Below are 15,746 nucleotides of genomic sequence, written 5' to 3'. Positions count from 1 at the left end.
GTATTGGAGTTTCAGCTTCAGCGTCAGTCCTTCCAATGAATATTCAGGACTGATTTCGCTGAGGATTGACTGACTCTCCTAGCAGTTCAAGGGACTCTCAAGAGTCTTCTCCAACACCATAGTTCAAAAGCATCAATTCTTTGGTGCTCAGCTTTCTTTATAGTCCAACTCTCACATCCATACATGACTACTGGAAAAACCATAGCTTTGACTAGACATACATTTGTTGGCAAAGTAATGTCCCTGCTTTTTAATATCCTGTTTAGGTTGGTGATAGCTTTTCTAAGGAGCAAGTGTCTTTTAATTTCATGGCTGTAGTCACCATCTGCAGTGATTTTGGGTCCCCAAAAAATAAAGAATTGCTTTACTTTATAACAAAACTCTTTGTTGGGGGAGAATGTATGATGTAAATGGCAAGCAAATAAATCTTTGCCCCAGTCTTTTTTTATGTATGTATAATTTGAAATAAAATTTTTTCAAAGGAAAAGAAAAGAACAACTGGTAAAAATAGAACATGATAACTTGTGTCTGTGCAGGAAAAGGAAGACAGGATCCTCGCATTTCTCTCAAAGCCCAACTGGTAGGAGATGTGATCAACTGTTTCCCTCTTCCTCTCATCCAGGTTCACTGAGAACCTAACATGGCATAGCTACTCCTACCTGCCCTGAGCTTGTGTTCAACAGGAGGCAGGATGGACGGGTGGTGGTCTAAGGACCCCTCTGCAGACTCAACCACCACAGCCTGAGTTCACTCTCCACACCACCTCTCCCATCGTCAGCCAGGTATGGTCTCTCACCTGTTCTGACACAGCTCATCCTTCTTCCAATTCTGCTTTTTTCTTAAAACAACACAATTTCAGACTCTCACTATTAATCTTTTCAAATACTGATACAACTTTTCTTTTGCTGGTTTTGAGACAAGCTGGGACCTGGGACCTTTTGCTGTAGTGCTGCAATGCTTACACCTGGAACACATCTCTCCTCTAGCAACCAACTACAAAGAAATCTTATGGGACTAAAAATAACTGTGTGCATGCGCAGTTGGGGCAAATTCTGGACCCAAAAGATACAAAGAAATAAAAAACCCCATCTGCCACTTCTTGAAAAGCCTAGAGGAAAAAAAAAAAAAAGCATGTCAGAACAAAAGCAGGGTACTGCACATGCCCCTGCACACAATACCACCTTAGGAGTGGACAAAACACATAAACCACACCTGTGTCCTGGCCCCTGGACACAACCCTACCCTCTCCCCATATAAGGAACAGGCTTGCCCCTCATCGGGGAGCGAGCAAGCAAGGGAAACTATTATTTGTTCTCCCTCTCGGCTGCTGGAGAAGGGGCTCCGATAAAGCCTGGCCTGAATTTCTTGTCTGGGCTCTAGTCAATTTCTATTGATTAAGGAGGCTAAGAACCCTGGTAACAGTTCCTTTCACAGTCCTTCCCAACACCACTTCCTCCTGATCTCTTTACAACACCTCTAAGAGTGCTCACCATTCTTAAAACCCTCCAGTGACCAACAGCACCTAAGTCCACACTCCCCAAGTGGCCTCTGCCTGGAGACCCTGAGTACTAACTCCACCCATTCTTCTGCATCATCTCAAATACTAATCCTCCTGGGAGCCAGTCAGGATGTCTCCAGCTGACACTTACCTCCTTACTCTGAATTCCCATAAGGGATTCCCATTACATCATAGAGGGTGGATAACGATGTCATTCAAGCACTTACAGACACAGTCCCAACTCTAATGAGACTGAACCTTGCAGAGTCGGCCCATCATGGGTATCAGCTAAAGGAAGGAACAGACTGTAAGGCTGTTCAAATCAGTCCAACCACAGACAAGCTACAGCCTTGCGTAGTCAGAGCTAACACAGCAACAAGAAAAAAGTTATATATATTATAAATCTTGTCAAGGCAGAATTTCCAATTGCAGCTTAAACATATTGCCAAAACATAAAACTTAATATTCGGTGTGTGCATATCAGAATATAGAATTCTCCACCTTCAAAAAAAAAAAAGAAAGAAAAATTATGCCTTAAGTGAGGAAGTAAATCTGTTGAGCACTTGTCTATAAATAACACATCTGAGGGGGAAGTTACAATCTTTCAGAGGTTAGATAAGACTTCAGTCAACATCTGATCAGCTTGTAAGGGTGCCAGAACTGCTGGCTGAATTCTCTAGCAATCAGGGTGATGAAAAAACAGAAATTAAGTTGCCATTAGAGCCACTCTCACAGACCTGGGTTCTTGGACCCTTGAATCACTAGAAATTAATAAGAGGCCAGATGAGAAATTCAGGCAAAGCTTTAGTGGGACTCATGCTGCAATATGAGGGAGTGTAACAGATAAGAACAAAGTCTGATTCCATGTTGGATCTGTTTCCTTTACTTTCAACTTTGTTTGTTGTAACTTTTGTTATTATAATCATTGTCTATAGCTATAAGCATATATAATGGCCTGCCCTCATGGAACCCTGCCTCTCTGTCTGAATGTTAAACCAAAATGCCTTTGTTCACAGAAACATCCTGAAGCTGTCCACCTGAGAATGGCTGCAAAAAAAAAGAAATTAATATGTACCCTATCCGAGGCTGGCCATTCTGGAGATATTTGCAAGATTAATGACCTTTTTACTTTACTTCCTCACCTCTTCCTGCTCTGTAGTCTACAAAAGAAACTGGCATCCAACAGGTGGGATGCATGAGACAAGTGCTCGGGCCTGGTACACTGGGAAGACCCAGAGGAATCGGGTGGAGAGGGAGGTGGGAGGGGGGATCGGGATGGGGAATAAGTGTAAATCTATGGCTGATTCATATCAATGTATGACAAAACCCACTGAAATGTTGTGAAGTAATTAGCCTCCAACTAATAAAAAAATTAAAAAAAAAAAAAAAAAAGAAACTGGCATCCAGAACCAAATAAGATGGTTATTTTGAGATACTAGTCTGCCATTTTCTTGATCAGATAACTTTCCAAATAAAGTTGTATTTCTTGCCTCAACACATTGTCTCTGATGTATTGGACCACCATGTAATAAGAAGAGTGCACTTTGACTTAGGACTGAAAACAACTAACAGGTGTCCTTGCTCACTCACAGGGGGCTGGGGGTGGGGGGGTAAGCTAGTTCCTTAAATGGAGTGAAAGTTGAGGTAGATCAGTGAGTGGGGCTGAAGAGGTGGCTTAGGTGCTCTGCCCACCCTTTTGATGGTGCTATGTGCAGGGATCATGTGCAGTACATTGCTTTTGCTCTGGGTACCTCAGAAATGACAGTTTGGTTTTGGCCTTTTGTATCTTATTGCTCATAATTTATCCCAACTGCCAGTGCATGCAGTTATTTTTAGTCTCTTATAGTTTCTTTATATTTTGTTGCTCAAAGAGATGTTTTTCACCTATAAACAGTCCAGTAAAGCATCCCACACCCCAGCCTATCTCACCATGAAGTGTAGGACAAGCACAGGTCATGCAGGAAAGTATCAAGGTCAGAACTACAGCCAAAAAAGACTGACATTCCAATGGCTGATGGGGGAAATCTAAGCAGCTTTGTGAACAATATAACCTAAGAGACACATTTTACTGGATGTAAAAGTTATTTAAGATTTTTAGTGCTTTGAAGTTAAAACAAGCTCTTTTGAAATCCTATTGAAATAATGCAATGCCAAAACCACAGGGCCCCTTTCTTCACTTAGAGAAAAATAGACGGACTTCTTGGTTATGAGGTTATAATATCAATAAATCTTCATTTTCTGTACATGAAAAAAAGGAAATTGAAAAGCATGTGTAAACAAGAAGATACAATGTTATGAAACCCATATGCAGGTCCACAGGTAACACCCCTAAACCCATTCCAAGGTGGGCAGGGGTGGTAGATTTTCTTCCTAGGGCTCCCAGACATAAGTGGAAATTATGAGAGATGACCATACAGTCTACCAAATACCAGGGTGCAGGAAGCAGCAGGACTCAACACCATGCCTTGTTCTAAACTCTATACCTCATAACGATTCCAAATGATCTATGATCAAACCTTGCCCAGTTCTGATCACCTAGTCAGTAAACTCCACTGAACTTTTCTTCCTTTCCTGTTTCCAAATTCACCTTTTAATTCGGATTAACACATATAAGTTAGAGGCATGGGAAGGAAGAAAAATGAACATCAGATCAGATAATTATATTCATTTCCTATTTCCTTTTAGAAACTAGAAAGGAGGTTGAATCAGACTTGGTTGGTCATTGGGGTGGATCGTATAGCAAACACGGGGATTTCAAAAGCCTCTCAGAATACAAAACCAAGTTTATAATCTTCTCTTCCCCTTGTTGTTCAGTCACTCAGTCGTGTCCAATTCTTTGTGACCCTAATGACTGCAGCATGCCAGGCTTCCCTGTACTTCACCATCTCCAGCAGCTTGCTCAAACTCACATCCCCTGAGTCAGTGATGCCATCCAACCATCTCATGCTCTGTTATCCCCTTCTCCTCCCACTTTCAATCTTTCCCAGCATCAGGGTCTTTTCTAATGAGTCAGCTCTTAGCATCAGGTGGTCAAAGTTTTGGAGTTTCAGCTTCAGAATCAGTCCTTTCAATGAATATTCAGGACTGATTTCCTTGAGGATTGACTAGTTGAGTCTCCTTGCAGTTCAAGGGATTCTCAAAAGTCTTCTCCAACACCATAGTTCAAAAGCATCAATTCTTCAGTGCTCAGCTTTCTTTATGGTCCAACTCTCACATCCATACATGACTACTGGAAAAACCATAGCTTTGACAATATGGATCTTTGTCGGCAAGGTATTGTCTCTGCTTTTTAATACACTGTGGAAAATTCTGAAAGAGATGGAAATACCAGACCACCTGACCTGCCTCTTGAGAAATCTGTATGCAGGTCAGGAAGCAACAGTTAGAACTGGACATGGAACAACAGACTTCTTCCAAATAGGAAAAGGAGTACTTCAAGGCTGTATATTGTCACCCTGCTTATTTAACTTATATGCAGAGTACATCATGAGAAACATTGGGCTGGATGAAGCACAAGTTGGAATCAAGATCGCCAAGAGAAATATCAATAACCTCAGATATGCAGATGACACCACCTTTATAGCAGAAAGTGAAGGAGAACTAAAGAGTCTCTTGATGAAAGTGAAAGAGGAGAGTGAAAAAGTTGGCTTAAAGTTCAACATTCAGAAAACTAAGATCATGGTATCTGATCCTATCTCTTCATGGCAAATCGATGGGGAAGCAGTGGAAACAGTGGCTGACTTCATATTTTGGGGCTCCAAAATCACTGCAGATGGTGACGGCAGCCATGAAATTAAAAGACACTTACTCCTTGGAAGGAAAGTTATGACCAACCTAGACAGCATATTAACATGCAGAGACATTACGTTGCCAACAAAGGTCCTTCTAGTCAAGGCTATGGTATTTCCAGTAGTCATGTATGGATGTGAGAGTTGGACCATAAAGAAAGCTGAGTGCTGAAGAATTGATGCTTTTGAACTGTGGTGCTGGAGAAGACTCTTGAGAGTCCCTTGTACTGCAAGGAGATCCAACCAGTCCATCCTAAAGGAGATCAGTCCTGAGTGTTCATTAGGAGTGATGCTGAAGCTGAAACTCCAATCCTTTGGCCAGCTGATGTGAAGAGCTGACTCATTAGAAAAGACCCTGATGCTGGGAAAGATTAAAGGCGGGAGGAGAAGGGGACGACAGAGGATGAGGTGGTTGTATGGCATCACCGACTCAATGGACATGAATTTGGGGAAACTCTGGGAGTTGGTGATAGACAGAAAGTTCTGGTGTGCTGCATCTATGGGGTCGCAAACAGTCAGAAAGGACTGAGTGACTGAATTGAACTGAATTGAGGTTTGTCATAGCCTTTCTTCCAAGGAGCAAGCGTCTTTTAATTTCATGGCTGCAGTCACCATCTGCAGTGATTTTGTAGCCAAAAAAAAAAATAAAATAAAGTTTCTCACTGTTTCCATTGTTTCGTTATCTATTTGCCATGGAGTGATGGGATTGGATGCCATGATCTTCATTTTATGAATGTTGAGTTTTAAGCCAGCTTTTTGGCTCTCCTCTTTCACTTTCATCAAGATGCTCTTTAGTTCTTCTTCACTTTCTGCCATAAGGGTGCTGTCATCTACATATCTGAGGTTATTGATATTTCTCCTGGCAATCTTGATTCCAGCTTGTGCTTCATCTAGTCCAGTGTTTCTCATGATATACTCTGCATATAAGTTAAATAAGCAGGGTGACAATATACAGCCTTGATGTACTCTTTTCTGTATTTGGAACCAGTCCATTGTTCCATGTCTGGATCTAACTGTTGCTTCTTGACCTGCATACAGATCTCTCAGGAGGCAGGTAAGGTGGTCTGGTATTCCCAACTCTTGAAGAATTTTTGACAGTACTTTTGTGATCCACACTATCAAATCCTCTGGCATAGTCAATAAAGCAGAGGTAGATATTTTTCTGGAACTCTCTTGCTTTTTCTATAATCCAAAGAATGTTGGAAATTTGATCTCTGGTTCCTCTGCCTTTTCTAAATCCAGCTTGAACATCTGGAAGTTCTCAGTTCACATATTGTTGAAGTCTAGCTTGGAAATTTTTGAGCATTACTTTGCTAGCATGTGAGAGGAGTGAAATTGTTCAGTAATTTGAACATTCTTTGGCATTGTCTTATTTGGGATTGGAATGAAAACTGACCTTTTCCAGTCCTGTGGCTACTGCTGAGTTTCCAAATTTGCCAGCATATTAGAACTCCATATTTCAACAAATCCAGGTATTTTACAGCCTTGTAACCCGAAACAGCCCAGCATTCACCTCTCCTTCCTGCCATACCCAATTCACGACATGCCCTGAGTTATGCTTGAATGCTCTGAAATCTGGCCAAGTCTATTTCACTCTAAACCAAACCACATCATCTCATCCCTGGCCCATGTACTGCATCAGCCTCCTGACACACTCATCTCCCTGGCTCTGTTCTAGGTCCCCACCCCACCTCCCTGTCCAGTTCCAAAGCTGCAGCCAGGTGGAGTTCTGAGACACTAAAAACCTTAACTTTTGTTTTCCTGTGCAGTTCCCTGCTCAGGCCTCCAGTACTCTCTACTCTGCAGCCTCAGACATTTTTGGTTCCTTCTTATGCACTAAAAGCCTTTGTCACAGTCACCATCCCCATGAAAATGGAAAGTATCAGCTTCCCACCTCACCCACCCTCACACATGAAATTCTCCAGTCTTCCCAGGAAGTACCATCTCCAAAATTAAACCAACATCTCGAAAAAGTACCTCATTTAACCTCAGACTTCTCCTTCCAAGGACTAATGACATAAAAACACACATCCACAATGAGTTTCACTATTTGGTTTGTTATTAACCCCCAACTTGATGAAAGAAATTCCAAGGAGGACAGACTTCTCTGTATTTCCTTACCAGCCATTATACATACACACCAAGCCTGTGCCAGGCTTCAATTATTTATTCAATTGTCTTGGTGATGGAATAGCTGAATAAATTCCAAATTTGCACCTAAAACACCTAGTGTAAACCAAGACAGGTTTTTCCTCTCAACTAATTTTACTTTTCAAATGATCTTGACATCCTCTCTATTGGATTTGCACAGTTTGGAATTCTTTGCTCTTTTCCACAACTAGGGCACTGTTTCCCAAATGTGGCCTATTTTCAGGTACCCAGGGACATTGACTAAATGCATATTAATAGACACCTTGGACTCCAGCCAACACCTAGTGAATCAGAATCTCCAAGGTGTGATCACTTAGTTTTAATACGCACTCCAAGTGATTCTGATAAACTAGAGAACTAACCTTTTTAAGGGTTAGAGAAATCAAAGGAACTTAAAAAGAGGCTAAAATCTAAAATTTTTAATTTTACATATTTCAATAATGATTTCAACCCACCAGGAAGCAATTTGCCATTCTGACACTAACCCTTCTCATCACTCTATTCTTGGCCATTTGTCCCACGTTTACTGAAAATGACTGTCAAAAAGATCTCAATTCCTAGGCCATCTTCCTGCCAGAAATTTTATGTACATGAAAGAAAATTGATGTTTCTTGCCCAAACCAAAGGTGCTTCCTTTACCAGGACACAAAAAAACCTAACAAAGTCAGCACCAGGAAAATTCAAAGTTCTCAGCAGGTCATAATGTTAATGTTATTGCACACACCTACATAGGAAGGAATTTCAAGCCTCAGACACAGTTCAGTTGAATTTTGGTGGAAAAAAAAATCCTACCCAAATATTTTAGCACAATTCCCTAAAAACCTTATTTAGGACCCCTTTTGTGCAACACTCTTTGGTGCACCACATAATCCACCAAAGAATAAGAGTTAACATTTTTCCCACTAAAACCATGCTTAGTGGTTAGGCATTTGCATAATCCCTCCCAGACATGATGGAGCTGGATGGTTCCTTCAGTTAAATACTTTCTGGGCACCTGCTATTTGTGAGGACTACAAAGATGAATCAGGCACTGTATCTGCCCTTTAGATAAGTCTGGAGTTCAGGGAAGGAAGTGGTTTAGTGAGGGCAAAGTCATCCATGAGCTCAAAGGAAGAGATGGGGATTAAGGAGTGTGTGATGGTTAATTTCACACCAACTTGACTAAACCACAGACTTCAGACACCTGCTCAAACACATCTGGTTATTACAATGAAAGTATTTTTAGATGAGATTAGTATTAAAAGCAGTAGACTCAGTAAAGCAGATTATCCTTCTGTAAAAGAATACTAAGTAGCCTAGATGGCAATGGTCTGGCTCTTTTGCCCCACTTCCTATAAACAATGATGTTACATGATTATGTAATGGCTGAGATCATCTATAGCACTGCACACACACAATAAAAAGCAACAGCTTGGCCACTTGCCACTTCTGTTCGTGTATATCTTATAAGCCCACCTGAAAATCTCTGCTGCTGCTGCATCAGCCACTAGCAAATAAAGCATGTCTGTATTTCCTATGGCTCCTTGCACTTTCATCCAGCTTCCCAGCTCACACTTTGTCTACCCTAGGTTCCGAGACCAGTGAGACACCTGTATAATGTGGGTGGGCCTCATGCAATTAGACAAAGGCCTAAAGAGAAAAAAAGACTAACATACATGGAGAAAAGACAGCCTCTTCAATCAGTGATAATGAAAAAACTGGACAGCTACATATAAAAGAAAGGTATTAGAACACTTCCTACACCACACACAAAAATAAACTTGAAATGGATTAAAGACTTAAATGTAAGGTCAGAAACTATAAAACTTTTAGAGGAAAAGTAGGCAGAACACTCTTTGACATAAATCACAGCAAGATTCTCTTTGACCCAATTCCTAGAGTAATGGGAATAAAAACAAAAATAAACAAGAGGGATATAGTCAAACTTAAAAGCTTTTGCACAGCAAAAGAAACAATAAACATGATGAAAAGACAATCATTAGAATGGGAGAAAATAATTGCAGATGAAACAACTGAAAAGGATTAATCTACAAAATATATAAGCAGCTCATGAAACTTATCAGGAAAACAAACAACCGAATCAAAAAATGGGCAGAAGATCTAAACAGACACTTTTCCAAAGACATACAGATAGCCAACAAACACATGAAAAGATGCTCGACATTACTCATTATTAGAGAAACACAAATCAAAACTAAATGAAGTACCACCTCATACCACTCAGATTGGCCATCATCGAAAAGCCTTCAGACAATAAATGTTGGAGAGGATGTGGAGAAAGGGGAACCCTCTTACACTGTTAGTGGGAATGTAAATCGATACAGCCACTATGGAGAACAGTATGGAAGTCCTTAAAAATCTAGGAATAAAACTACCATATGATCCAGCAATTCACAACTGAGCATTCACCCTGAGAAAACCATAATTCAAAAAGACATGTGTACCTCAATGTTCACTGTGGCACTATTTACAATAGCCAGGACATGGAAGCAATCTAGATATTCATCAACAGATGAATGGATAAAGAAATTGTGTTACATATATACAATGGCATGTTTGTTGTTTTTCCATCACTAAGTCGTGTCTGACTCTTTGCAACCTCATGGACTGCAGCACACCAGGCCTCCCTGTCCTTCACCATCTCCTGGAGTTTGCCCAAGTTCAAGTCCATTGAATCAGTGATGTCATCCAACCATCTCATCCTCTGTTGCCTGCTTCATCTCCTGCCCTCAATCTTTCCCAGCATCAGAGTTTTTTCCATTGAGTTAGCTCTTTGCATCATGTGGCCAAAGTATTGGAGTTGCAGCTTCAACATCAGTCCTTCCTATGAATATCCAGGGTTGATTTCCTTTAGGATTGACTGGTTTGATCTCTTTGCAGTCCAAGGGACTTTCACAAGTCTTCTCCAGCACCACAATTTGAAAGCATAAATTTTTTGGTGCTCAGCCTTCTTTATGGTCCAGCTCTCACATCCATACATGACTACTAGAAAGACCATAACTTTGACTATACAGACCTTACATCTTGTTAGCAAGATGATGTCTTTCCCTTTTAATGTGCTGTCTAGGTTTGTCATAGCTTTCCTTCCAAGAAACAAGTGTCTTCTAATCTCAAGGCTGCAGTCAGCAGTGATTTTAGAGCTCAAGAAGAGAAAATCTGTCACTGCTTAGAACTTTTCCCCTTCTATTTACCATGAAATGATGGGATCAGATGCCAGGATCTTAATTTTTTAATACTGAGTTTTAAACCAGCTTTTTCACTCTCCTTTTTCACCCTCATTAAGAGGCTCTTTAGTTCTTCTTTGCTTTGTGCCATTAGAGTAGTATCATCTGCATATCTGAGGTTGCTGATATTTCTCCCAGCATTATTAATTCCAGTTTATAACTAACAAATGCCAGTCTGGCATTTCTCATGATGTACTCTGCATATAAGTTAAATAAACATGGTGACAATATGCAGCCTTGTTGTATTCCTTTCCCAATTTTGAACCAGTCCATTTTTCCATGTCCAGTTCTAACTGTTGCTTCTTGACCTGCATACAGGTTTCTCAGAAAACAGATAAGATGATCTGTATTCCCAATTCTTTAAGAATTTTCCATTGTTTGTTGTGATCCAAACCGTCATAGACTTTAGCATAGTCAATGAAGCAGAAATAAATGTTTTTCTGGAATTCCCTTGCTTTCTCTAAGATTCAACGAATGTTGGCAATTCCATTAAAGGAATGAATTTGAGTCAGTTGTAGTGAGGTAGATGAAACTACAGCCTGTTATATATAGAGAAGTAAGTCAGAAAAAGAAAAACAAATATCATAAATTAATACATAAATATGGAATATAGAAAAATGATACTGATGAATCTATTTGCAGGGAAGGAATGGAGAAGCAGATGTAGAGAACAGACTTGTGGACACAGCGGGGGAAGGAGAGGGTGGGACATACATTGAGAGAGAAAAATAGCACTGAAATATATCCACTATCATGTGTAAAACAGAGGTGGCTCAGTGGTAAAGAGTCAACTTGCCAATGCAGGAGACATGGGTTCAATCCCTGGGTTGGGAAGATCCTCTGGAGTAGGAAATGGCAACCCACTCCAGTATTCTTGCCTGGAGAATCCCATGGACAGAGGAGCCTAGCAGGCTACAGTCTAGGGGGTTGCAAAGAGTTGGACATGACCGAGCAACTTAGCTAGAGGGAAGTTGCTGTGTAACACAGGGAGTTCAACCTGGTGCTGTGACAACCTAGAGGGGAGGGATGTGGAGGGGAGGGAGGTGTAAGAGGGAGGTCATATATACGTATAATTATGACTGATTCATGACATTGAATGGCAGAAACCAAAATAACATTGTAAAGTAATTATCCTCCAGTTAAAAATAAATAAATAAATAAAATGAAAATAGGGCTTCCCTGATAGCTCAGATGATAAAGAATCTGCCTACAATGCAGGAGACCCGGGTTCGATCCCTGGGTTGGGAAGAACTGCTGGAAAAGGAAATGGCAACCAACTCCAGTATTCTTGCCTGGAGAATTCCATGGACAGAGGAGCCTGGTGGGCTACAGGCCACAGGATTGAAAAGAATCAGAGGTTTAATAGGGGATATATGTATAATTATGACTGATTCACGATCTTGTACAGCAGAAATCAACACAACATTGTAAAGCAATTATCCTCCAAATAAAAATAAATAAATGAAAGGGAGGTGGGAGGGGGAATCGGGATGGGGAATACATGTAAATCCATGGCTGATTCATGTCAATATATGACAAAAACCACTACAATATTGTAAAGTAATTAGCCTCCAACTAATAAAAATAAATGAAAAAAATAAATAATAAATAAATAAATAAATAAAATGAAAATAAGGGAAAAAAGAAAAAGAGAGAGAGAGAGAGAGAGAGAAAAGACTGACCAACTCCAAACAGGAGGAAATTCTGTGTGAAGATCATCATTGGACTCCAGATACATTTTAGCATAAAGTCTCATGGTTTTAATCTTCTTTTATTTCATGATGGTGGGCAAGACTTTCAGACTACCTTTGTTAATCAAGACTGAGTGTTCCTAATTATCTACAAGACTCAGGAGCCCAGACCAGGAGCCAGGCCAGCAGAGTCTACATGAACACCAGGCTGTGCTAGCCACAACTCCTCTCTTTAGAGAGCAGGCCCACTGAGTCCAGCTGGGCTGGTTTGATACACAGACAGACACAGAAAACAAAGGGAACATTCAGATCTATTTCCACTCTTGATAAGATCCAGCTCCCCTAAGTTGAAACACACTACCACATACACACACCAAAGATCAATGTTCCAAGAATGCTAACCCCAGTCTGCTCCCTCCCTTTGCATTTCTCTGGCTTCTAGTGCAGGTTGAGCCACTCTGGGCCTCTGTAGGCTCCCAGCCATTTCCTGTAACTGTTGTTTCAGTCAATCCAGTACGTATTTGATGCCCACGATATGTCCAGTATGGTACGGGCACTACACTAAAGAATCAGATACAGTCTACCAGACACAGTCAGTTGTCATGGGGCTTGGAACACTACCAGGGAGTCAATATCAGCCCACCCAACATGATGCTGGGTGGCGTGGTACTGGCTGTGTACATAAATGGAAGCCCTGGATCAGTGTGAACTAAAGTGCTGGGAGAGGCTCATGGGGCTGCTGGAGGCTCAGCAGTATTTGCTTAAATCAATGAGAGAAGAGAAGGCGACCCAGGGGGCCCAACAGAGTGAGCCAAGACCCCAAAGTGGGGGTGATTGTGGCAGTCATAGAGACAACCTCACCACCTCCCTCCGTCCTCACTTGTCAGAGTGCTGGGAAACAAACAGAATGGCCAGTGGAGCTAACAGTTAAAATTTTTAATTTTTCAGGAAGCAGGGAACCTTTGCATGTATTCAGAGTGAGACTAGTTGATGTAAATCACACGTAAGGAGTTACTCCACTTGGCAGAAGGTACTAAGATGACAATAATGTAACAATGGCTAAGAAACCAGGCTTTGGGTAGAATCCTAGAATGTCATTTACAGGATGGGTGAGTTGTTTCACCTGATACAGAAACCTGTTTCCTTAATTGTAAAGCAGGGACACATGCTTATCTCATTCAATTGCTGTCAGGTTTAAATGAGAAAACCTGTAAGACTTTGTGTGTACCCAGACCACACAGTGAGCCCTGGCAATCAGCGATCAAAGATAGCAGCTGTGTCAAAGTCACAGCGCTGTAACAAAATCACAGCACTACGGCACATGTATGAAGCCTCCATCTGGACACATTGCCCTGTCATTGACAATGTGACCATGGTCCAGGGATGCTCCTAAGTGTTTCTACCAAGATGCGAAAGCTAAGGGGGGAAAAAAACTGTTGAACTGAATGGACCATCCCTTAAGAGTGTTGCTAGAAGCCCCTGGCAGAAAGAATGATAAAACTCAGGGGACCAGAACTAACCCTGTAGGACTGATCTGCTTTGCGAGTAATCATTTTTTTTTTTATAGTACATAGAAACTTCATCATAAAAAAATTCAACTTTTATGATAAGACCCAAAAATAAAACAAAATCGCACCCAAACCTATCTAACTTCACTATAGATCTGTTACTGGCTGTCGACCACTGAGGAGAAGGACAAAAGAAATTAAATATTTTATAAAACCCAGACACTCAAAGTCACGCCCAGGCTGGCTCACAGAGCCAGTTTACCTTCATTTTAGACCTACTCATAAACATGCAAGTACTTCAGAGCCTACTGTATGCCTGGCTCTTATTTTGGTGATGTAAATTATTTGTCCTTGGCAATACAGAGAAAGTTAGAAAAAATGGAGACAGTGGGTATGGTGGAAATCACAAATCTGAAAGGAAGAAGCCAACTAGTGACAGGATTAAAGAGTAAGGGTAAAGAGGACAAGTCAGATCCAAAAGGCATGTTCAGAAATCAACAAGCAAACCATCTGTGGAGGAAAGAAACCATTTTTAAAGAGTGAATTAAGTGAATCTGAGGTCACTCTTCCTGTCCAAGGAGCAGGACCTCTCAGCAAGTTCTTCCACTCCAGATTCAGAGAGGAATCCAATTCACCCTAGGACTGAACACAGTTGCTAGTCATTAAAGTTAACACAGGTGATGCAATCTGTTTACTTCTTTTGCTTTTAGACATCTTAGTTGCCCTGTAGCCATCACTTGTACATCAAGAACCCTGTGCCACTGCTACTGCTGCTCATAAATGAGCAGTGGTCTTACATTATTTGTAATGTATTCTACCGAAGAAGAGAGGGGAGTATGTATGACATTTTGGAACAGCTACCAACTATGCCTGAAAGCATTAAATCTCACCTAACTGGCACACAGTGACACCAAATAAAAGGAACCATGTTACCTAAAATCTACCTAAAACTTTAAAAAGTTATCTGTCACCAAACCTTGATTCTTCGGACACTGGCGACTGTTTCTGCTACACTCTCGATGGCCAGGGGGAAGAGGAGGATGCCTGTAAACTTCACAACTTGGTACAGTGTTATGGCCAAAAACACTTGTTTGACTGTGATCAGGTTGCCAAGAAGCACATAGGTGGTGAAGGTGACAAAAAGGATGACTTTGCTTGAAGTGTCAAAGAATATCAAATTCACTCCATCAAGGTAGGAACTCCTCAGAATCTTAGAAATTTCCTTCCTGTAAAAGAGAGAAGGAAATAGATTTTAAAAGAAGCATCAACATCCAAGCGCCCTGTGTGAGTGGCCCCTTTGTAAGGGGTGGACACAGATTAATATAAACCATCGCTCACATCATGGAGACACTATACAGTGCACACTTGGGGCTCTGCCCTGACCCAAGGACCACACACTTCATCATCACTTCACTCTCCCAACTAAATGGAGGCTTAATGTCACACTTTTAAACATTTTGGGTCAATAACACTTGAGTTCAAACATTCATTCAACAAGCATTCGTAAACACAAGTCCTGTGAAGGGTACCTTGAGGATGACAGAAAGAGAGAACTTGTCCCTTCCAGGAGTTCATGAACTTAGAAAAGAAGATGGGTGACCCAGTGGTTAAGACTCTGCTTTTATTTATTTTTTTTCCCATTTATTTTATTACTTGGAGGCTAATTACTTTACATTATTGTAGTGGTTTTTGCCATACATTGACATGAATCAGCCATGGATTTATATGTACTCCCCATCCCGGTCCCCCCTCCCACCTCCCTCTCTACCCAATCCCTCTGGGTCTTCCCAGTGCACCAGGCCCGAGCACTTGTCTCATGCATCCAACCTGGGCTGGTGATCTGTTTCACCCTAGATAATATACATGTTTCAATGCTGTTCTCTCGA

General features: G+C 41.1%; 1 protein-coding gene across 1 annotated transcript in view; it reads right to left on the bottom strand.

Moving 5' to 3' along the window:
• LOC122687098 (ATP-binding cassette sub-family C member 4-like) overlaps positions 1-15,746 on the bottom strand; it is a 324,734-nt gene that overhangs the window by 202,914 nt on the left and 106,074 nt on the right. Inside the window, exon 8 of the mRNA XM_043892538.1 lies at positions 14,837-15,086. Within this exon, the coding sequence (XP_043748473.1) occupies positions 14,837-15,086 (250 nt within the window). The remainder of the gene's footprint in view (positions 1-14,836; positions 15,087-15,746) is intronic.

This window comes from Cervus elaphus, chromosome 30, assembly GCF_910594005.1.
Source record: "Cervus elaphus chromosome 30, mCerEla1.1, whole genome shotgun sequence".
In the NCBI taxonomy this organism is placed as follows: Eukaryota; Metazoa; Chordata; class Mammalia; order Artiodactyla; family Cervidae; genus Cervus; species Cervus elaphus.
Note: the sequence above shows the minus strand (reverse complement) of the source record. Positions and strands in the feature narration are given on the sequence as shown.